The sequence below is a fragment of the Populus alba genome, chromosome 10 (assembly GCF_005239225.2).
Source record: "Populus alba chromosome 10, ASM523922v2, whole genome shotgun sequence".
Taxonomy (NCBI): Eukaryota; Viridiplantae; Streptophyta; class Magnoliopsida; order Malpighiales; family Salicaceae; genus Populus; species Populus alba.
Window position 1 is genome coordinate 17,851,476 of NC_133293.1, and position 24,527 is coordinate 17,876,002.

The window sequence follows — 24,527 nt, forward strand, 5'->3', positions numbered from 1 at the left end:
TTTTTATGTTTTGATCGTTTTGATGCGCTGATCTCAAAAATAATTTTAAAAGGATAAAAATTATCATTTTAATGCATTTTAGAATAAAAAACACTTTAAAAAATAACAATAATCACATTTTCAAACAGCTTTAAATCTACTTTCATACATCAATACCAGGTTCCTTCATAGTTAGATTTTAAACAAGTTATAAACTATTGAAATGATATATTCGTAAGAATTATTTTTTGAAACCTTTTCTTAGAATTAATTCCTAACAATAATGTAGAAATTAAACTCGCTTACTAGCTACCCAAGTCAACATGTTAAGAGTACTCATGTTGTACACTTTACATGTACTCTATATTTTACCTATTTGTTTCTTTTGTAAAGATCAAAAACAAAATCTGCTTAGTACCCCGCTGAGAGATTTTTTTTTTTTTTTCACTTGACCCTTTATATACATATAAATGTGTGAAATTGTGAGTTGCAGTTAAAATATTGCTGCTTTAGGAGGTAGGATTCAGCGTCTTCTAGCTCTTGTTCATGATTATAAACCAAGTAAGAGTTTGAGGTAAATATTCTTGATACTTAATTTCACGAGATTGGAAAAAAAAAAAAAAAGAATATTAATTGTCCACGGGCAGTAGTAATCAATTCACCTGATACTCCCATCTTTAATGAGATTCATACTCGAGCCTCCTAAGATATAATAATAAACGGCTGGGATTATATATTAACTTAACATTCTGGGAAATATTCTTGTAGCTGATTGAGCATATATTGTATTTTAGATGCGTTTTTTTTTAATGGAGAGTATAAGGATTACTAACTAATAAGGATGGATTAAATTTTTTTTATGGTTTCAACATCTAATTAACCACTGTCCTGGTTTATTTTTTTTTATTTCTTGATCTTGTTCTGGGAAGTAAGATAATTGAACAGAAAACTAAGACCTAGCAAAGATCATACGATACATATATATCACACCTAATCAACGCAGACCTACGTTGATTGTCTCCTCGTGCAACCGTCACTTCTCTTTATTCGTTGTCTTTTGCTCGTAGGCCGTCCCTGACGTTCCTTCATTTTTATTTTTGCTTAATTCTTTCTTTTTCAAAAAGGTTTAAATAGAAGGAGATCGTGCACGGCAACATACTTTACCAAGTTCCTTTTCCGTTTGGCAACAATAATCTCCTCCAAGCACGTGGACATTTGGACACCCATTAAACAAACAAGAAGAGATATTTCTGTCACTGTAAACCGATAATCCACTTAGGTAAGATTCCTATGTTACGTATATCATATGATTGAGAGTGGAAAGCAAAGTGGTAGTTCAGATTGATTTGTTTTTTTTTTTTTAATTAACACGACTCTCTCTCTCTCTCTCTCTCTCTCTCTCTCTCTCTCTCTCTCTTGGATTTGACACTCTATACACCACTGGGTCGTGCATATTTCGATTTTATGAAATTTAAAATAAAGCGACAAATATTTCTTAAAGGAACAAAGAAGGGTAATTAATGGGTGTTAATTCAAGGTTTAGAGGCGATAAAGAATGTCTATATGTTGGCGCAGCCCGATTGTTCCACCCAACTGCATCTGTAGGCTACCCTCTAATTGTCTTTGTGGAAAGAGGGGTGCCCTAAACCCACCAAATAAGCCCTTCCTTTTTGTTTCCATTATTAACTGAAATGATCATCAGCAGAGAAACTAAGTTCACTCTGCTTCTCATCCAGCTAGCCCAGATGGGTGTGAGCTCCCACAAATGAAGCTTCTATGACGATAATGCAACGCAAGCTTATCAATCAGCCACGTGGCCAAGAATAATGGAGAGTATGGTGCTATTATAGGGTTTGATTTTTAAAAATATGAGGTGATGATACCATCTTCATCCACATGGTCCCCGTAAGGGGCAGTAAGCTCTCCACCCACTCGACAACCCATAGAATAATGATCCATATGGGCAAGTACCGACATCAACTTTTCATTTAGTTCTGTGTGAAGTTATTGAGGGGAGAATCATGTCATGTGATTCTGCCTCCTCTTCTCGTTGCCTTTTTTTCAGCTAACCATTCTTAATCCCCACGATTAATTGGAATTAAAACAAACATTCTCTCCAAATAGATCAAACCTTGTCATCATCCATTAACGCAAAAGGGATTTGATGGAGGTATTTATCAGTAGGTTCTGAGGTAGGTTAGCTGTTTTGAGACAGATGAGGGCCTTGATTCGCGGGATTTAGACAGAATTTAGCTTTGTAGTAGTTCGATTAACATGTTTGTGCTGCATCGTCCATCGCACCTGGGTCTTTCGAGTTGTAATTATCCTATTGCTTCTCGACACCTGTACTGCTACGTGCTGATAATTATACGAGGATGCAAATTCACGCAACTTGATTCAAGTGATGGTGATGATGCGTACTAATTAGTTCGCTCTTCAGATCATTTCCCGGTTACTAAATCAGTCAGCGTTCCGTGAAATCGATTATTAAGTTTTCTTAAAACTCACAGCAGAAATATATGATTTTTCCTTCACTTCTTTAATTAGGGAGGAGAGATTTTACACACACATGCGCTTATAGTCAGGGAGAAAACACAGATTAGAGATGCATAATAGAGTTGAAAAGACACCAATTCTGATGGTGACTGAAACAGAAATTGGAGTCTATGATAAATCAATAATGCCGCCCCACCTTTGATGTGACCATGTCCATGTGCACATGAGATGAACAGGGGGAGATGTACACTCGTTTTTTTATTGTGAACAGTATAGCTGATACATTCTAATTTCCACAGAATAAAAGACAGCCGACGCCGGAGGCAGAGATGTCCACTGAAGTGTGGGGTATCATTTCCGAGATCCTTCGTACTGGCCCATGTCAACATGTGTTCATGTATAACTTGATTTCTCGGCGGAAATCGTCACCGTAACGACCAAGTTTTGCACTGGCCAAGGAGGAGATGAGGGAGCCACGCCAATAATTACAACTGTGTTATCTAGCTAAATAGCTGGTCCGTCCATCAAAACTAATTGTCCCATCAATAAAAGTAGCGAATCCAGTGTGGTGGTACAAACAGTGCATGCTCCTTGATTTCTCAATTAAGTCGTTTTTGTTATAATTGAGAGGTACTAGCTGTTACAGAAAAAAGCTAGGGTGGGATCGAATATTTCTAGATCCAAGAGTGGAGGATTCGCTCATTTAACTCCTCTCCTCGGAGAACACCGTCGATTAGCTTTAGCGTGTGCTCTGCATTTCCTTGCCGACATTTTTTTATTTTTTAAAAGTTTTAGAGGCAACACGTCTTTTTTTCCAGTAGTTAACTGCAACTTCTGATTAATTGAGAAAATTTTGAACATGTACCATCCAGAAAAATATTCTTTTAACAATGATCTTAATATTTAGATTTTAAAAAAAATAATAATAATAATGATGTGGTTTTGGTATTGTTGTATTTTTAAAACACATTTAATCTTAATCTTAACTGATTTTTAGTATAAAGACAATGTTTTGTTAATACTTAGATTAAAAAAAATACTACTTGAGAGATAAGCACAAATGATTTTCTTTACGTTAAGGATTGCCAGTACTGCCATATATTTCTTAACCAAGACGCATTAAATCCAATTTTAATGTCTAGGAAATATACAAGTTTCTAGAAAAAATTATGAATCTTTAAATTATATTGTTCTGGAGTATTTATAACACATTCAGGGAGTATTTACAACACATTCCCTTGAAACACTCCGTTCCACATATAATATAGTTGTCATGATTTTATTTAATTACCATCTCATCCGAGCGAGGTCCCCTTTCATTTTGAATCCAGATTGAACCTGAAATTATTGAAAGGTACCTAACAATATAGCTCCAGTCGAGTGTAGACCGAGATTTGACAGCACAATTAATTTTTAAGTTTTGTTTTTATTTCCTGGGTTGAACGATACTACTGCCAAGGATACATGGATCCAGTGCATAGCACGTCTACCTCACTATTCTATTGACAACTCTGGAATATTGACTTTCACCAGCCAGGTCCTGTCTTTTTAATGCATTTAATTTCACGAGTAGACATGAAGTGATTTTTATTCTAGCGTTTTGTTTTAAAAAATATTAAAATAATATATGTTTTTTGTTTTTAATATCAAAATAATATAAAAACTTTAAAAAACAATTAATTTAAAATAAAAAAAATTAAGAATTTTTAAAACTATTTTTTTACCGCAAGAGCTTGCAAGCTCCGTGGATAACCATTACTGTTACGTGGTTGATAAAAATACTGAACTGTCCAAAAAATTCTTCTAGATTTTCGATAAATTAATCTAGCAAAGGTGATTAGATTTGTATGGTCAATATTATTCAATAAGGACACATGTATGCTGAATGCATGGATCAGTCAACAAGAAGGGACAAATCTGTCTGCATTGAGTTTGATTGTCTGATTCGGGAGAGATTTAAAACTTCATATTTACTTAAACCAACGAATTTGGAAGAGTTGAAAAAAAAAAACTTTCACTGTCCTGGCTCAGTCGGCATTTATATAAGAAATTGACCTGGCACTAGATCAATTATTAATTCTTATTTTCAAAAGTTTATCACTTAAACACTAGAAATTAACTAAGATATTTTAACTGGAGACTAGATCAATAAATTCTTAAAAATTCAGCAACTCAACTAAAATACAGATTTTCAAATAATAAATTAAAAAACTAAAAAAAACCCATGCATACTCGACGAGCGTGTCAATATGCCACGTATCAATTTAAAGATTATACCGGCATATAACAAAATTTAACATCATATTTTGATTATTTCTTTTTTTAAAAAATATGGATACTCAGATGAGCAAAAGTAAGGAAGCACCACACTGAGATAGAAAACCTTAAAAAGCCTTACCGGCAATGTAAGAAAACCATCTCACGCAGTTGACGGGTTTGGGTTGAAAGTGAAACCATCGAAGAAAGAGAGAGGGTGGGCGTGCACGAGAGACGAGGTCTGGGTCACACGTGCGCACTGTTGAAATGTAATTTTGTAACAGAAGGTACTGCGACACTACTTTCTTGAGAAGTGTTAGCCGATGTGTGTACACTTTCCAATGTATTTTTCTGCTCTGCTTTTCTTTCTTTCCGCTCTCCTCGCAGTCCACACGAATGGGGGTGAGGGTGGATTTTGTCAGAGATTGCACGTGCGCTGCAGCAGTTAATGTCAAGACATTGACTGTCACAGTATATTTAAAATTATGAATAAAGTTGTTTTTTAAAGTTTTTTTTATTTAAAAATATATTAAAATAATATTATTTTTGAAAAAAATTATTTTTGATGTTAAAATAATATGAAAATATGAAAATAATATTAATTTAAAATAAAAAATAAAAAATTTTAAATTTTAAATTTTTTAAAAAATATTTTAAAACATAAAATTAAACAACGAAAGAATGCGAAGAAAGAGGCAGTAATTCACGATTACAAGAGAGGGAAAAACAGGGGGCGGCGGCTGATACGGCGCAGCAGGGGAGCCCATCTTGGCTTGTATTTTTGGTGGTTTGGCCATGGTAGCATTTGTGAGTTTTGTCATGTACTCATGTGGTGGTGGATAGATGGCCTTTTCTGTATTTTATGGCCTCTTTTTCTAGAAAAGTGATTGAAGCCGATGGTGTAACAACCACCAGACAGCAGCTAGCTCCTTCCGTTGTCAAAAGACTCAAAACTAGCTATCATATGATGATTCTTGATTCTTTTTTTAAAAAACACCGAGCCAAAGATCAGATCAGTTATCGTTTAAAAAAGGCTTCGCCTCAATTTGTTTTCGATAAGATGCATGATAACATGCTGGTTGACTCCTAAACAGTGTTTTTATATATATATATATATATATATATATATATATATATTTGCTTGATTAGTACGTTAAAAGTGCTCTAAAAAGGTCCAGTTAATCCCGGCCCCGGGTTTTTTAGGTACTAATTACATCGATTATTTTTTGTTTATAGATTACTTACGCTTTGAGCAGGAGTGGAACTATAAATTTAGGATTGGGAGGAAGAATAAGAAAAATAATTGATTCTTGAGAGTGCAAATTAAATATGTAAAGTTAAAAAATACATTAAAAAATCTAGAACTAAAATCCAAAAATTTTTCAAATTTTGACGGTGCCCATAACACTTCCCTAACCAACGTGAGTTTGTTTGATAATGTGATTGTGATTATTTTTTAAATAATTTTTTATATCAAAATACATGCTAATTATATTTTTTTATTTTTTAAAATTTATTTTTGATAGTTCCACATCAAAATATTTAAAAATACTTAAAAACATATTAATTTATAGTTAATAAAAAAATAAAATAACATTTAAATTTTTTTTTAAAAATTTTTAAAATGGACAAAACAAACAGATCGTCTAGAATTTAAACATTAGCTATTGGAGTTGAGAACCTTTTAATATCAAAAAATTAAAAAAAAAAAATCAGCTATACATTAAGCAAATCAATCGTAGTAGTTCAAGAAGTCCATTAATAAAGCCCATTGAAGCACCACGTGTTGCTTAAAAGTGGCAAGGCAACCCGATCACACGTGCCAGATTTTTTTTTTATTTGGTCCTTGATCAACCAATTTGTTTTATTTGGATCCTAATTCTTCAATGAATTTTGTTTAGCCCCTTGTTATTAAATGGCTCTCAAATTAGTCCCAAGTTTCATCTCGCACAAGTTCAAAATAGGCCCGAGAAAAGATCAAAATAGGCCTGAGAAAAGATTGACAGAGAAATGAATTGGAAGAATTGTCATACCGAGTTAACTTATCGGCTGCGCACGTATGTTTTTACCCGGGTATGGTGAGATCGATGGTACTCCCAGATTGATACCATCATGATTGGAGGCTTCGTTATTAATGGTGTTAAGTTACAGCCAAATCCTACCAAACTACTGAATAAAATATCAACAAGAGCGGTGATGAATAATCTTGACCGATAATCTGCCTGGACAAATTCCCCTCCATTCTTTTAGGGTTTGCTTACTTTGTCTGTAATCAAGTAGCGATACACACATAACCCCACTTTGCTGTTGTCTTTTAATCTTTATATCTTGGCTTAAAGCAGTAGCACTGCAGCATTTTTAGACTTTCTCCTCCCCCACCAATCATTTCGCTAATCGACCTCCTCAATATCTTGTGAATAAGCTTTGACTGCCTGAGTTCATCAACTTGATTTTCTCTTCGAAACAGCGAAAGCATCCCCGTTTCTCACGATCTCCTGTTTCTCTTTTGATTCAGGGGGCGTCTCTTCCTTGCTGCTTATAGAGTAGGGGACAACTAGCTAACTACTTGTATATCCAGAGTAGACCTTTCACATCTATGCTGGCTTTTCAGCTTTGGTTTTTATTATTTATTTTTCTAGATGTTTTCGTTGCATCCGGCGAGAAAAAAAATAGTAGCTTGTGGTTGCCCTAACAATTGCTGTGCATGGTTTGGAAATTGCTCTCATTTTCCCCGCCTAGTAAATACTGAAACAGTTAACCAGTGATTCAGCTTCCTTTTCAATTAATTATATAATTAATTCCGCCTGGAAAGGATAAATTAAGGAACGATTAATAATACGAAGACAAATTAGAAGCAACTAAGTTTATATAAATATATTTAAAGCATAAAGATAAAGTAAACAAACTATAATACGGCACGTGTATGCATGAATCACTGTAATAAAATTCTGACATCATCAAGAACAAAAGGATATTTCGTTACATATCAAGGCCTTAAATTCCTCTTGAACCGGCATCATGACATGACTAGTGCTGGAGATCATGGAATACAAACCGTGAACAAGAAGATTTGAGTTATGTATATCATGTGGTAAATTAACCATGATTAACAGAAACATAAAAGCTAATTAAAGCATGGCATGATTAAAATCATGTACCAAAACACAAAAACGACATCTAATTGGCTTCATGTAGGAATTGTGGGCACCTATACCTTAATTTTTACTGCTTTCCTTTTCTAATATTCAACTTGTTGCTTTTTAGTGTTGATAATGATAATGATGGGCAATTGCAGTCCACTTGGGCGTGTCCCTCGCGAACATGTGACCATCACATTTCTTTAACTTTCCTGTGACATGTTCCGACATGCAAGTATAAATCATGCTTCCATCTCAATTTCTTTTTCTTTACAGCCCATGAAAACTACATGGTTTTGATAGAGAGAACCGGACACTGCTATAAAATAAAGCTCTGAGAGATGGGCAGGTTGCTATTTTAATTAGTGACAGGTGTGGGTAGTGAAAACGGCATCGTTGCGCAATTGAACCCATACAAATACATCGATAGATTCTTAAATCAGTTTCATATTGAAAAAGAGAGGAGAATAAAGGAATGGCATGGATCCAAGAATTTTTCAGAGATTAAATTGCATGTACTATTCATCCCACATAAATGGCTACAGCAATGTACTGATGAGAGAAGGAATCTGTGCTTTCTCTTTTACGATCAACTGCAGAAATTCTTTTTCTTTTTCTTTTTCTTTTTTGTCAAGTCTCGTAATTACATAAAATTTTATAGTAACATAAAAACTTCTCTATCTAAGAAAATAACAATGTGCTCTTGCTCCTGGATTGGTGGTTTAGATCTGGTCCATTTAAATCGGTCCAGAGGGCTTTTTTCGGAGCCCAAAACTATCCAAAGTCCCATTGGAAATTCAGATAATTTCTCACTTCTGCAATAGGTCCACACGGATTAATACAGAATTTCTAGTTTTCAAACCAAAATCGCTATAAATTCTTGATATGATTCTAGCTTCAATCAGCTTGGCGGGCTTGGAAACAAGAAATTCTGTATCAATGCGTGTCCTAACCAACCGCAGAAGCGAGCAAAAACCCTACTTGTCATAGGCACTAGAGGTCATAAAGAAGTACTAGAGTTGATACCCGTAAGAGAGCTGTAATAAGCAGCATTTTGTCCCATTTTTTGAACAGGACAGTTGATTAAATTTAATTCCGATTATCTGCAATGATTAGAGACAAAGCAATCGCAATTTAAGCTACACATCAAAGCTTGTGGTTCGATTCTGATTCAGTCAAGCAATGCATATTAGTTGTAGAGATGACCTGCTCGATCTGGGTCAATGGTAGAAGTTACAACAGGAGAAAACGGGTGAACTACTTTTCCTGGCATTGTTGGCCACTTGAGAAAGACTTCGGCAAATAGGACACGGACAGCCACAACGTCAGTCCTAAGACTACCAAGTACAAAGATGGTAGGGAACTGGTACTTGCGTTGCAGAAAATTGCAGGAAAAAAAAATCATTTATGTACTCATAGCTGATGGTAATATGATTTTTTACCATGGACTGCATTTAAGAAATCCAGAAAAGAAAACCCCTAGCAGAAGCAGTGATGCCCGTAGCCCACATATTTACAAACATAAATTCTATTGATTGCTATTCTTCTTCAAACATTACTGAGTTCCCAGATAGCATACAAAAGCATGACGCATTTAGTTCTCAGAATCCATTAATGATTCAGCTGAGATAGTTAGATACACGCGTGGTAAATATACGAGTAAACCTTACATGACTGCTTGGCAGCACCAAGGGCAGAGAAAATTCGGCCTGTTTCAGAAAACCACCACCACAGACATGACATAACCTGAACGTATCACTTACAAAGTCTAGGAATATTGGCCTGGACCAATCACAGGCCCAATCAGCCCACATGCCAACTTGATCAGTCATCGTCATCATCGTCGTCGCCATCGTCATCCTCATCCTCCTGAAGAAGGAAAAATCGACTTATATTAGGACTGGTTAAGGAAAAACATGATAAGTAGGAATGAACGAAAATACAATCATTCGATCAGAAATAGAAGACTAGTAGTCAGGAGGGAGGACAGGTCGGTCACTATCAGCAGGAGCAAAGAAAAAAGAAAAAATGAAGTAATGGACTGAAAACAAGCGAGATAAATTCCCAAACTCATGTTAACAAGGAAGATAAAACCGTCCCAAAATCATCAACCGCTCTATCATGGGCTCAGAGGCATCTATCTATGATTCTCTTCAGTGAAACTAATCATATGAAGATTTGACAAATTCAAGGAAATCTAAAACGAATAATCCAATCCTAAGAACCTAAAGAATATTAGCACATGGAACAGTGAGGTCCTCGATCTAGCCTGTCCAATTGTTGACAGGAATGCTAGTGCACGAACATTCTCATGTAAAAAGAATCATCAATTAGTTCTCTTGGACTGGAAAAAACCTTTGTAATTTTAATGGGAACTGGGCCCCGCCGCACTACCGAACGCTCTTAGAGCAAAGGTCTAGCCGCTTTGCCTCAGAGGCATCTAAAGTAACAATGAACTTAGACAATGGATTGAACCGTGTATAACAACGAATGTCGGTGTCTGGATTAAGGTGCAAGTGAGCATGCTCAACGCACTGGGCTAATCCAATGGAAAAGCATAGTCATGGTTAAATTCTTCACTACGGGGATGGAAACCCAGTGCATGTGCAAGAGTTGCAAAATATTCCACACATTAGTTAGTATGAGGCATCAGAGGCTGAGAAAAGATTACCTCATCACTCTCGTCATCTTGGCCATTGACTTCAGGTTTGGACTTGTGAGATTGTTCGTTGTTGTCATCATCATTATCGTCATCATCACCATCATCCGTATCCTGAGAGGAGCATAATGTAGTCCTGAGGCTGGGGAAATAATGCAAGTCCATTTGATTCTGAAGAAAACAATGCAAAAATATTTCACCTGTTTTTTATTGTAAGCTGTCATTAGCTTTTCATAGTCTGTTTTCCGTTTTGCTGCTTTAGCTTCATATGGAGCTTTCTCCTGCCAAATCCCAGTCCAATAGAGGAACAGGTAAGAATGCAATCGGCATGGCAATTGTACAGCTAGGAAGCAATCAGCAGACAGATATTTGAACTTAATAAAAACTGAAAATACTCTTTGGACACTAGTTATTTTGACCAATTCAAACAATCATGCATTTATGTGCACATGTCCATCTTGCAACATCAGTCAAGGGAAGCATATCTGAATTCCACCTCAGTCTTTTTAAATCTTCAGGCCCTAGCAGTACTGACATCTAGGGGCCCTGCATTCCACACTGGAACTGGCATGGCCATGCTAACAAAATTCCAGATTGATCGAACATGTGCTTGGTGCACAGCCAGTTCCAGTGGGAACCACAGTGCCAGGTTTATGCAGCGCCTTAACAAACAGAATCGACAGGATTGTTCGAGTAAAAGTATTCTATTCAGGCAAGGGCAGCACAATTCATTCATAGAAAGATTTTAGAACTTACTGCAGCAGACAAGGATTTCCACTTCTCTCCTCCAGCTTTCCCAACCTTCAATCACATAATCCAGCAGTCAAAATTTCAGTCAACATAAATCTATCAAAGCAACTAAAAAACAATTCACGATCTAAGAAACACATTGTGTTCATGAGCTGCTTACAGCTGAGACAGCCTTCACATTGGGGTGCTCTTGTTTGTATACCTTCCTGAACTCTTCTCTGCAGTGTGTTTCATTGCATAACCGTAAGGTAATTTTCAAATTTGATATCATAATTACTAAACCATCTCAAATTAGTAGTGTCTTACAGAAAAACAAAGAAAGCACTAGGAGGCCTTTTGGGTTTGTTAGGGTCCTTCTTGGTGATTTTTTCTTTCTTGACTCGTTTCTTGCTACTCTCATTAGCCTTTAGTGCTGCCTTTCGCTTTCCAATCTTCCTGAAAGAAGAAATGCATACACGACAAAAACACTCACTCAGAATCCATACCATATAACCCAGTTAATCAATGAAAAAAACGGATAACAGCCGCGTGATTTATCTATCAGGTTGTTTAAGGAAAGCAAGGAATGAATTAGTTATAAATCTCAGAAAAAAAAAAAAAAAAAACAGATTACCTGTCCTCAACCGGGAGTAATACTTCCTTCTTTTCCGTCCTTGCTGTCCCCTTGCCCTTGGCAATTTTCATGGCTATTACCAACATTTAAAAGTCATATTATTTAACTAAAAATCATTCTACTTTACTCAAACCTCACTAACCTAGTTGGCAGATCAAGAAAACGGCTACAACAGTTCAAATCAAGTTTCAAAAATTGTAAGCCTTTTCTCTCTCTCTCTCTTTGCCATAAAGAAGTAGCTTGTTTTAACAAAGCATGCCCACTTTGGCAACAAGAAAGCTACTGGTTGACGCTTACAAAATTTAAGATATTAATTTAAGGACCAACAAAACTTAATTCCATTTTCTAGGAAACTGAAGCATAAGCTATAAAGTTCCAATCTTTGTTTTCTTCACCCATATGCAAACACAAAGGATAATACGGTACACGAATTAAGGCACGAGCTAACAAAAAATCAACTAGCAAAAATCAATACTTTAAATGATCATGAAAGGAAAAAAAACTCATCTGGGAAAAGAAAAACTGAATAAAAAACCAATCAACAACTAATGAACCAGAATCAGAAATTATACCAGAACTGTTGTTCAAACAAAAAAATAAAGAAACTAAGAACAAGCTAGAGAGGAACGCATACCTCTTTAATTAGTGGAAGAGAACCGAACGACAATAAAGGAGTACGAATAACAAAAGCAGAGCCAGAAAAAAGTCCTAAAAAGTAAGGAGAGAGATGCCAAGAAGATATTTGTACCGAGGACCAATGAGTGAACACGTGGAAATTTCTGACAGAACTTGAAAATGACTAAAATGTTTTGTCGGGCTATGATCCAGTTCCAGGGGAGGATCCGAAGTGGCTCGCTTATTGGGTTTTGATTGGTTAAGGTGATGTCTAGTCTCTAAGTCAGAGTTTGTACAGTATAATCTACTTTCAGCTTTGTTCATCACAGCAAAAATCTACTTCAGATTTTGTTTATTTATTTATTTGTGGTGTCTATCAGGTAAGAATAGCTCCCCGGTATTTGTTTGTCTTCTGCTCCTTGGGAGTTATGGGCCTTGTGGCCTGCTTCCATCTGAGGCAGTGAAGAACTTGGAGGTCTTGAAACTTTTTCCATTTTCCCATCAGGCCGTTCACGGACACTTTTATTTTAAAATACACCCATTGATTAATGCTTTATTAATATATCTAACGATGAGCTGGGAATTTCTTATTCTTTTTTTTTTTAGATTCCATGTGTATTTATACTTTTGATGAGAATTCCATGCATACAAAAAAAGAAATAGATATTAAAAAACTAAAATGTTCAAGCTTGTTCACTTTTTAATTAGGAATGGTTATATAAAAAAGAGAGGAGCTTTTATGAAGAGCATATAAAACGTGGGAGCTATTTCAATCTTCCAATCTTAGGTCACGGCCCCTTCAACCTATCTCCTTGGCTCGCCCCTCAGTATATCAACTTTTACAATTACAGAATCCATTCAAGCCAGAAAAGACTTCTGGTTAAACAGAGGAGGCGGGCTTGATTATTGTGATTGCATGATATATATATATATATATATATATATATATGAAATCTTCAATGACAGATGGATTGAGATAGCTTCGAAGTTTCGAAGCACTGAAGAAGCTAATACGCTCATCCACTCGCGGGGAAAACTATAATAGAGAGTTTAATTTCACAATAAATTTTGTAGTTATGATGGTCTGCGTTAATTTCTTTTCTTTTCTTTTTTATCATAGATACAAGCCTTTTGGTCTAAAATCAATAGTTAAACAGTGAGAAATTTTAAAATCAATAGATACTCAGATTGTGAAAACTGATATTTATATTACACAATTAGGTATAAGCTAAAATTAAAGAATTGATGACTGTAGCTATTAATTTATTAAAAAAAAATGCCACTGCTCAACGGAAGGCTCTATATATAAACTTTACATTTGATGTTTGCTTTCCTTCAAATTTATATGTTAGGTTTAAAGGACAGGGACACTTAGCTATTCCAATCAAGAGTATAAAGATCGAGTTCACCTAGCTAGGTCACCTCATAAAACTGCGCGCAGTGCGGGAGGATGCCACCTTAATTTCTATTCCAATTTATCCCAATAGCTTCGAGTAAGGTTATCGAAGCCAGCAGCGATTTTCAACCATCCAGCATCACCCTCTAGAATAGGCTTATCAATTCTTGTTCACACTCGTCATATGACAAAGAAAACTATAAAACCTTCGCTGTAATTTAATTTCAAAAACAAATAATCCATTATGAGGACAGGGACACTTCCATGGGGACCCTCTCCTTGCTACACCCATTCATGCTGCTACGATTGCTGTTGCCATGTCCTCTTTTCTTGGGACCCCTAGTGATAATTAAGGAGAGGATTAATATGGGAGGATGAGAGAGCATTTGAGCAGGCCGAGTCTAGCCATCTGGGCCTGGGATAAAAAAAAAAAATTAGAGTTTTTTTTTTAACCATGCATCATCATCAGCCATACGCTGAGGTTTTTGAGCTGCGGAGGTTTAGAGAATTCAAACTTATCCATGGAATGGAGTCAATGATGGATGCTCCTGGTGCCGTTGTTCTCGAGGCTCTCGCGGTTGTTCCATGACAAGACACAACAAAAATACGTACAAGATACTAACTTAAACAACACATCTGAAAATCCTTAAATTTATGAGATTTTTTATATATATATCAAGAGATCATTTTCCCTTACCATGGAGAATGAATTTAATTGAAAAAAAATGCTTAATTAACCCATAATTCAACTATCAAAATATTATATTTCTAAGTATCTTGGATTTTGAAACATCATTGTATAGAAAATGAATTTAATTAAATAAATATTTGATTAAGTCATAATTCAACCATAAAAAACCATATTCCCAAGTATTTTAAATCTTGTAACATCATCAAATATTTAATGCATTTAGATGCAATCATGTCTTGTTTGATCATGTATGTTTCTCATATTTAAATTATTAAATTTAAGTTAAATAGATATAATTTTAGTATATTTTATAAATCATCAATATTTATTAACTAATATTTTTTTTCTCTCGTCAAACTTCTTCATAACAAAAAAAGAGAGAGATTTTGAGATTGGTCTGCTCTCTTCGAAACGTTAGAGGACCGGCAGAGAAATACCTAACATAACATCAACAACAACAACACAACTAATTTTCTTCTTTTTCGTGTCTTCTCGCTATCCAAGCAAAAAAACAAATGACAGTATTGATGATGATAACAACAGTTTACTGACGTTGACTGATATAATAATTCATTAAACAGATGGATTTTCTTTCTGGTAATTTTTCCAGGTGGAGTTAATTGAGGGGTCATTGTACCTTGGCCAGCCACTTCCTTTCTCCTTCATACCACATTGATATGGATTGAGGTGATAGTAATTGAGTGCACTGAGTTCCAAAGGAATTCCGAACTTGACCCAAGAGAAAAGGCTATATCCTGGTGGCTACTTTGATCCTCTTGGCTTGCCATCTGATCCCGAGAAGAAAGAACCTTCAACTGGCAGAGATTTTGCATGCTAGGCTAGCTATGGTGTGGCCGTCAATATTATATTTGGCGTTCAAGCTGCTCTAAAAGTAAAAGATCCCATCAGCTATACAATATTGTATTTAGCGATTGATCTCCATAGTTCTATACAACTTCGTTCCATCAGCTTCTTGGCCGCCTTCAATTAGCAATTGATATCTTTATAGTTCTATACAGCTTCGTTCCATCAGCTTCTTGGCTGCCTTCAATTAACAATTGATCTCTATAAGTCACCACAGTTAATAAGACATTGTTTCTTTTCGAATCCTACTTGGATATGCTACAAATTCATGTTTCGTTGCTCGAAAAAGAAGAAGAATAATGATCAGTTTTATGTTTCGTGTTACACTGTTACGTACTTGGCGATCCTCTGTAATGGTCGGTGCCTGGAAATTACTAATCGTCGTTTCGCTGCTGCTGCACACCACAACAAATCAATAGGCCTCACTGCTGACCATTTTCTGTTGTGGTTGATGGAATATTTGAAATGCTAAGTCTGGTACGAGAGAGTATGATTTCATCAGATGGTCTCACTATAAAGTCCATTTGCATTTATAATCTGAGATCTCTCTTAAAATGATGAGTTGTTCTGTTCATGACAAGGGTTAGAATTTTGTTTATTTCTTCTCCCAGATTCGGAGGTTCAGCTTTAGTTTAGATCGTACAAGCAAGCGAATCCAGTGTTTGTGTCCAAATTGGGCAAGCGAGACCGCATTTTGAGATAGGCCTGGCCTGGACTACCTAGCGGCTAGCAGTTTCTACCCGTACGGCCATCTCATCTGCGAAAAGGAAGAACAGAATTTTGTGATTTTGTCTCGAGATTTTGGCCCACAAACCTTTTTTTTTTTTTTTTTTTTTTAACTTTCCTAGCGGCGAGCACCAGGAAAAGGCTCTTTTTAGTTCGAGATAAAAACCAAAATTGATTGAGACAAGCCTAATTAGCACCGTCATGATATATTAAACTCTAAACCTTTATATGAAATGAAAGGCCGGCATTTAATTAAGTGATTTTCTCTTACTTGATCAAATTAATCCCCCCCTGTACGTTACAATTAACTACTTCTTACAAACTAATTAAGTTTAAATTAAGTTTTTTTAAAGTGAATTGTGTGCTGTTGATTTTATTCCGATTTAAACAATCTTAAATACAACTTGTTGAAAGCTAGTTCTAGTTAAGTTATTTTTTTTTTCAAGTTTATGTTATTTTAATTTTAATAGATTTTGATTATAAGAAAACAAATCAATGAAAAATGAGAAAGAATGATTAATGAAACCTCACTCCTAAAAGAAAAGGATTTTCTCTTCATAAAAGACAAACCCTACTTTTGTTTAAAAAACTCAGAGGGAGTTGCAAATCATAAAATTCTTATTTTCTTTTTTTTTTCAAATAAATATTATATTTTTAGATTAAATCACATAAATTAAGATTAGATTTTCTTTTATAGTTAGGATATTCACTTAATATATATACAAGTAAGAAATTATTGTAATTTTGAGAGGTATAGCTCAATTAATCAAGTTCTAGATTTGCTACTTAAAGGTTTCCAGTTCGAATCTCATAAACCTCGGGGTCATTAGAGGGTTACATAGTCGTTAACTTCATGACATGTGGGATTAGTCGAGGTGCGCGCAAGTTGGTCTGGACACTCACATTAATAATAAAAAAAAAAGTAAGAAATTATCATTGAACAACTCCTTAATATTTGATAATGGGGGATCGATCATATTTATCATTCAAGTTAGGGTTCTATTGTTATATTGCTTAACTTCTTGAAAGTGCAATGCTAATTTTAATGTATGCATTTCTTTTCAAATCAATCTTTAAATTAAATAAGTGAATATCCCTTAGATTTTTCTTAAATGTTTTTTAAAAGTAAAATTTTAACCAAAATTAACGTTATCCACATCGAAGTCTTTTAAAATACATCCTAGTCACCTGATTAATATTTTTCAATCTCACAAATTTCTACCGTTGCTAGGTATGCACTTCCTCTACCCCAACCGGGGCATCTGGCTAAGTACCGAAGAGCATGAAAGATACTTTTAAACAGGAAATTTTGAACCTCAATGCCTCTACAAACAACTAGCGAATGTGTTAATCTAGATTTTATGGATATTGATTGAATTTATTAGAATGGATAGATTTCTTGGATAATCACTTTACAGGATAAAAACGTATATAAGACAAATATTATCAAACCAAATCTAAAATCTACATAACAATATTACAAAAGAAACTAAAAGAGCTCATTTATGTACGGTAGATTGTGAGTATTTTCACTGTGAATTGGAACAGTATTTATCATGGAGGAATTAGTTGGTTCTTGCAATAAATTGTGAACAGTTTGCTTTCTTTCATTTTTTCATGGTGTCGTCGCATGTTGTGGGTTGCTGGGTTGTTTATTCTTAGTGGGTATTTAATGGACTGTCATTCTCCTGATTTGTTCAGTATGGAGGAGCTGGTAGTTAGATACAACCATTACCTGCGATTTATCCAGTTGCGTGGTTGTTCTTAAGAGAGTGTTGATATAGTGCGGTTGAATGAGATTTTGGTTGATTTTGCATGGGATGACAATGGTTTCTTTGTTATTTCTTTTTGTTTTGTGCAGGTATAAGTACTTTGTCACTGCACTGAGTTGTTTATTTTAATTATTTATTTTGGATTTTGTTGGATTTAAGGGACTCTAGATGGATTTTGCATTTGAGATTGATTAGGACATTCATGCTTTTTTTTATTTTTATTTTATGTGCTAGTTTATGGAATATTACATAATTCATTCTCTCTTTTAAAGAGTCGGGTAGAGTTTATATAGTTTCATTGGCAAGAATTGTTTTGTTTCTTAGGGCATTTTCTAGGAGTCTGGTCTTGTTTTGTTCTCTGTGGTTTGGGATTTAGGGTGTTGGAATGTTTATGTTCTGGTTAGGTTCTCGAAGATTGCTAGTGCTAATTTTTATGTTTATCTGTTTTGTAGTATAACGTTAGGGTGTGCTTAGGTTCTGGTGGTTGTTAAAGTTATTGGTTAGTCAAGGGTCTTTATACTGACTAGATCGGTTTCCTGAGCATTTTCATTTTATATTGTGTTGCTTGGTTTGGTGTTATTTCTAATGTTTATTTGTTTTGCAATTTGGCTTTAAGGTGTGCTTGGGCTCTGGTGGTTGTTACAGTTCTTGGTTAGTCAAGGGTCTTTCTACCAACCAGGTTGGTTTCCTGTGCATTTCCATCTTGTGTTGCATGGCATGGTTTCTGTTTAGTTCGCTTGATTTAAAAAAAAAAAACTTAGAGGTTGGTTTTTGATATTGGAATGCATGCTTTTTATTATGGGATTAGGCATTTATATTGGATTTTTTGGCAACTGCACTAGTATGCTTCTTTTTCTTTGTTTTTTGCCTTATTTATAAGGGTTTCGATTGTTTTATGTTTTCTTTTATGGATGTTTCGATTGCTAATATTTGCAGACTTAGAAGTCAATCAAGTCCACTTGATGTGGGTCTAGCATGCTTGCAAGACTCAATTGATATAGGTCTGGCAAACTTGTCAGATCCAACTAACATGGGTTTAACAATACAGCTTAACATCTTAATTTCTCATTGATTTTAATATATGTTTCATTTACTTTTCTAAACATGGCTAAAACACAATATGTTATTATATTCAATCCCTTATTTATTTATTTATTTTACTTTTGCATCATAAGATAAAAAAAAATTTCAATCTTGTTCGCAATTAGTTATTTTTTGTGCAAAATCTAACAAGAAAAAAAAAATACAAGATCATTGGCTTTCTATACTTTGACAGGGGCGTGTCCTAATACGATGATTATTGCTCATACCAACACAAACATTTTTATTTAGTACTTTATTATAATCTTAAAAGATATTTGGAGTTTAATTTTATTTTGTTGGAAATGACTTTATTTTTATGATGAGCATTTTGTTTGGTTTGTTTGATTTTGAAAAACTTGGATGTCAATTTTTGTGATTGGAGTGCATGATTTTTATTATGGGATTAGGCAATTGTTTTGGATTTTCTGGCAATTGTATTAGCATGCTTCTTTTTCTTTATTGTTTGCCTTATCTAGAGTTTTATTCAAGTATTTCTTTCCAATTTAATATTTACCGATAGTTAATGAATCGTGATTTTCTTTTCAAAAGAAAATAAATAAATAAAATAATTAAGCATTTGCAGTATTTGTTTTAAAAAAGGAAAAGAACCGTAGAATACACGTCTTGTCAGCTTTCCACTTTTAGCAGAAAAGGGTAATATAACGGTGGATGGCTTCTCCTCTCCCCTCCTCTCCCACCGGTATACGTTTCTTATATAGCATGCAATAACAACAACTCTATTTCGAAGCAAACACTGAAAGAGGTGGCCAATCCAATCTATTAAACTCGAAACATTAATATTAACGATTCCGTCTCCTTTTGTTCTCTCTATTAAGGAAAAAAAAAGTCTTCTTCTACTCTCAATCTAGATTTTGAATTCTCTCAACTGACGCTATAAATCTAAAGATTTTTGTTGAAGGATCTGTTTGTGAGGACATGGGCAGGCTGTTTGTGGAGAGTCTTGAAGGGAGGATCTATAGTTGCAAGCACTGCAGGACTCATATTGCTCTTTATGATGATATTGTTTCAAAGGTTGCTTCTTTTTTTTACCTTTCATTGCTCGAATTCTATTTGTTTCGTGATTGTTTCGCGGAATTTTTATCTGGGTTTTTGTGAATTCGATTTGTTTTTGTGAGAATTATGGGTTCTTCTTTGATGATCGCCTGTGTTGAAGCTGTGATGATCCAATTCATCTTATCGTAAGAGGGTTTGTTTGTTTGTTAGACATGAAGAATGGGTCGGATTAAGCGAGGAGGTTTTGGATTGGTCATTTTAATGACATCCAATTTTCCATCCATCAGGAATGTATTTAAAGAATATTAAGCAGTATTAGTGCATTTGAGTTTATTTCGATCAAACTGATGCTTAATCGGTGAACTCCTTTTGCCTCAACTTGATAAATGAGGAGTAGATGATGCTGCAAGTGGAGAAATCCTTACCTTTCGATTTTTAAAACTGTCAAATAAGCACCAAACTGTAGTATTTAGGATCTTAAGTCGGTTAGGCTGTGACTATACGTTGTTTTGGAAGCTTGGTAATGCTTAACTTCTTGCGCCATATAGATTTCTGCACTTGATGCCATATCTGGATTTTAAGAGAATTTCACTTTTGTGTGATCTATTTATGGCAAATTAAATTCGTTTCAGAGTTGTTTTTGGTTTGTCATTGAAATTGTTTCTTAATGTGGTGGGTGTATGCATATCTTTTTGTTTTGCACTCTGTGATGATTATATATTGCAGGCCTTCTCAATGATTTTTTGTTGTTTCTGGTTTGTGATTGAATTTGTTGCTTAAAGTGTTTTTTTCCCTCTTCCTGATATTTGAGCTTCAGTAAACGTCTAGCTACTTAGATGTTATATCCTCTAGGTATTGACAAGATTTTTAAGGCATACAACTGAAATGGTATTTATTCCATTTTGTTTATAAATGGTTCTAACTATTTCTCTGCTTGGTTTAAAACTGTACTCCTATGAAGTAACCAGCCATGTGTGGAGTTTGGCAACTTCATGCTTGGATGGCATATTATGTGTTTTAAAAACATTTTTAGTAAATGGCGAGGTTATCTCCCCAAGCCATTTGCAGAAGGAACATCCTATAAGTTTCATGAATGATGTTCTCATGTAGCATGTAAACTTGGGAGGGCATCCATGTCCTTGAAAAGTGAATGATTTGTGGATGCTTTGATCAATCAAGTAGCTCACGTGGTCTGTATCATCAAGGTTATTACTGTACCACTACCTTTCGACTCAGATATCGTCATTCTGCACATGTACACTAACACTGTATATTTGCACGTCTATAAGTTGTCTCGAGGATTATAATATGACTGTAGGTAAGCCCTTAAGTGGGATCACGTATAGCGGTTTTCAATATTTTCTTAAATGTCAAGATGAAGTTTGGATAGTAATATGCATTACATATTTCTTGAAGATAACTCAGCATTTTGGGCTGTATTTTCCTGTCATTTCTTTCATTCTGTCCAAATGTCGTTTGTAGTTTTCATGGGACGCAAATGTTCTGACTACATGTTTTGCCTCTGCCCTTTTATTCAGTCTTTCCACTGCAGGCATGGGAAAGCTTATCTCTTCAAGAAGGTGTAAGTTTTTCTTGATTTTGGGATTGGGGCACCTTTTAATACATGTTAAATCTGGAGCTAATTCTATGTTGGACCAACGTGAAATTTTGTCAAAACCACAAGACGCTGTTTGAACATATTGTACAAGTGCCTTATTTGTCTTTGTGAGTGATGCTGTTTGAAGGTAACATCTGAACTAGGTTTTGATATATATGTGGCCCATCTGGTCCTCTGTTGGTAGATATGCGCTTGGCAGAGCATGGGCTTCTAATGGGGGCGGGGTGGAAGGGGAGTGGAGAGCTAAGATCATGGCAAACTTAAATGGTAAAATACTAGATGGCGTCTTTAGTCTAGGGGGGCTATGCTAAACAACTTAGAAATTAATCTAAAATTTGCATTCAAATGTATGTTTATCAACTGAGAAGTGAATCATAATCACGCTTCAGGCATCAAACTGTTTGTTGTCAATATGCTATTGTATTCTGAGTATCACTGAACAGAGCAAGAGAGATGTATGTCATGATGGGCTGCCTGCAGGTATCATATTTAATCGTTTGAGCTTGCCGAATGGTGAACTAGATTGATTATGGATGATATTCAGAGCATCCTCAGAATGATTGTTTGTTGCTACAATGAGTCAGAAGACATTATATATTCACACTTTTTTCCTTTCAGATTTAAATCATCTTACTTTGTATGGCAGAGTGAACGTCTTTGCGGGAGAGAAGGAAGAGAGAATGATGATTACCGGGCTGCATACTGTTGCTGACATTTTCTGTGTTGGGTGTGGATCAATTGTGGGCTGGAAATATGTAAGATTTGATGGCAGAGATTTGAAAAGAATCCGATGTTTTTGAATGTTTCTTGTTGTGACTATTTATTTGGACGGTTTCTTTCAGGAGACTGCACATGAAAAGAGCCAGAAGTACAAGGAAGGAAAATCTGTCCTTGAGCGGTTAGTAGAAAACTATAGTAGGAGAAAGTTCTGATTCTGGATTGAAATGATCCTGTAAATTAAGGTTTCATTGATTTGTTGCTGAGCAGGTTTAAGGTGTCTGGTCCTGACGGAAGCTTTTATTGGGCGAATCATGAACACCACCACATTGGTGGAAGCGACGCAGATGATGTTTGATTATCCATCTTGTCGTTTCGAGTTGTACATACTTCTCTCTTCTGATGTTCTGGTTTAGCTATGAAAAGCTGAAATCATCATTTGGACAGCTCTTTCAACTAGCTTTCAATAATTAATTCCAAACTTGGAATGTTGATTCTGATGAATCCATTCCCAGTTTCATATGCCAGCTCGTGTGCATGACAGTTGTTGAATCTTTTATTTTGCAATTACAAGCGTGATTTGCTGGGATAAAGCAAACCTATGATTGTTCATTGCATAAGCAAGATGTTGTCTTCTTCTTTCCTCTGCTCTTCTTCTTTTTTCCGTGTTTGTTGGCAGGTACATTATCCGTGAGAATAAATTAATCGAATGCGTCCGGTTAAGAAAACAATTGAATGTCTCGCAGCTGTCCGGAGCACAATGCAAGTTAGTTGGTGGATTAATGACTGGTTTTTTTTTTTTTTTTTTTTTTTTTATAAGTGCTTTTAAAAAAATTTAAATTTGTTTATTTTAAATTAATATTTTTTTAATGTTTTTAGATTTTTTATATATATATTGATATAAATAATTTTTTAAAAAAAAATTATTTTAATATATTTTTTAGTAAAAAATATTTTGAAAAATAATCGATATCATATTTCCAAACATCTCATAATATATGTATAAATATACACACATATTAAAGTTATATACTTGATTAAATTAAATAAAATAATTTTATTTTAATTAGAATAGGAAAAAAAAAATGATGACAGCAGATGATTATATTAAAAAAAAAGTGATGTAACTAAATTTGTATTAAATATGAAAGGATGGAATGAGTTAAAAAAATAATCTAAAAAAATCAATTTAATTCAACCCCAAGTTATCATGATAAAAATTATATAAACTCGTTATTCAAATTATAAAATCAAGATAATCTAATACAAAAACAAAAATCATCTTGCTAATATGATTAATTGTGACTAGTGGACCTGCTTTATGCTACATACCTATATTTTTTTATAATAAATAATATTCAGATTGTTGTAAACACATTTTAAAGATAGAAAAAAAATTTATGACTCAAGTCATACACTTGGCTAAAATCAAATAAATTAATTTTATTTTAATTAGACTATATATATATATAAAGAAAAACAATGACAACAGATAGACAACATTAAAAAAAAAAAAAAAAAAAAGAAGCGAGCCCTGAAATTAAAATAGCAACAAATAAAATCAAGTTGTAATTTTCAAGAAGGAGAAAGAAAATATTAAAAGTTCACTTAGTGACAAACCACCGCACTAATTCCGACATACATCATAACAACAACAACAAAAAAATATTTTTGATTGCTAGTATACGTTGCATGCATCACCCAAAATAAACGAGCCCCTCTCACACACCTATGAGTAAACTACAAGCGTCTACTCTTTTTTTCATTAAAATAATATTTAAACTATGTAAAAAACCCGAATTTTTCTTTAATAAAATTGATAATAACAAAACAAAGGACGAAAAACTCATATAAAACATGTTTTAATTTTTTTATTTAAAAAGTAAAATTATCATTTTACTGTTTGAAAAATATAAAAGATATAAATATCCTTAACTATCAATTTTTTAAAAAGTACAAATAGATCTATGTCCACATTGTTTTTCAATGCACAATTAGCTTTTGTTAATACCCAACAATATTGTAGAAGATTGTAGAATTAAAATCCGACTTATTTCCTTGTCAAAAAGAAAAAACAAAGAAACAAAGAAACCAGTGCTGACTTATTTCAAGTGGGATTGAGTGCTGTAGAAGGGGTTCAT

At 34.4% G+C, this 24,527-nt stretch overlaps 2 protein-coding genes across 4 annotated transcripts; one reads left to right on the plus strand and one right to left on the minus strand.

Moving 5' to 3' along the window:
• Nucleotides 1–9,380: 9,380 nt before the first annotated feature.
• LOC118043322 (high mobility group B protein 3) lies at nt 9,381–12,678 on the minus strand. Of its 2 annotated transcripts, none has more exons than XM_035051274.2 (8): nt 12,525–12,678; nt 11,891–11,963; nt 11,584–11,712; nt 11,438–11,495; nt 11,284–11,328; nt 10,728–10,808; nt 10,540–10,641; nt 9,381–9,737 (listed from the first exon to the last, which is right to left on the minus strand). In XM_035051274.2, the coding sequence occupies exons 2-8, from the start codon at nt 11,959–11,961 to the stop codon at nt 9,693–9,695; spliced, it is 531 nt and encodes a 176-aa protein (XP_034907165.1). In that variant the 5' UTR covers nt 11,962–11,963; nt 12,525–12,678; the 3' UTR covers nt 9,381–9,692. The 2 variants fall into 2 exon arrangements, with proteins under 2 accessions (XP_034907165.1, XP_034907166.1); XM_035051275.2 differs by lacking the exon at nt 12,525–12,678 and adding an exon at nt 12,463–12,496.
• Nucleotides 12,679–19,645: 6,967 nt separating this feature from the next.
• Nucleotides 19,646–23,006, plus strand: LOC118043323 (protein yippee-like). Of its 2 annotated transcripts, XM_035051277.2 has the most exons (6): nt 19,646–19,800; nt 19,944–20,069; nt 21,590–21,633; nt 22,316–22,424; nt 22,512–22,567; nt 22,657–23,006. In XM_035051277.2, exons 2-6 carry the CDS (start codon nt 19,974–19,976, stop codon nt 22,742–22,744), a joined length of 393 nt encoding a protein of 130 aa, XP_034907168.1. In that variant the 5' UTR covers nt 19,646–19,800; nt 19,944–19,973; the 3' UTR covers nt 22,745–23,006. The 2 variants fall into 2 exon arrangements, with proteins under 2 accessions (XP_034907168.1, XP_034907167.1); XM_035051276.2 differs by having other exon boundaries at nt 19,694–20,069.
• Nucleotides 23,007–24,527: the final 1,521 nt, after the last annotated feature.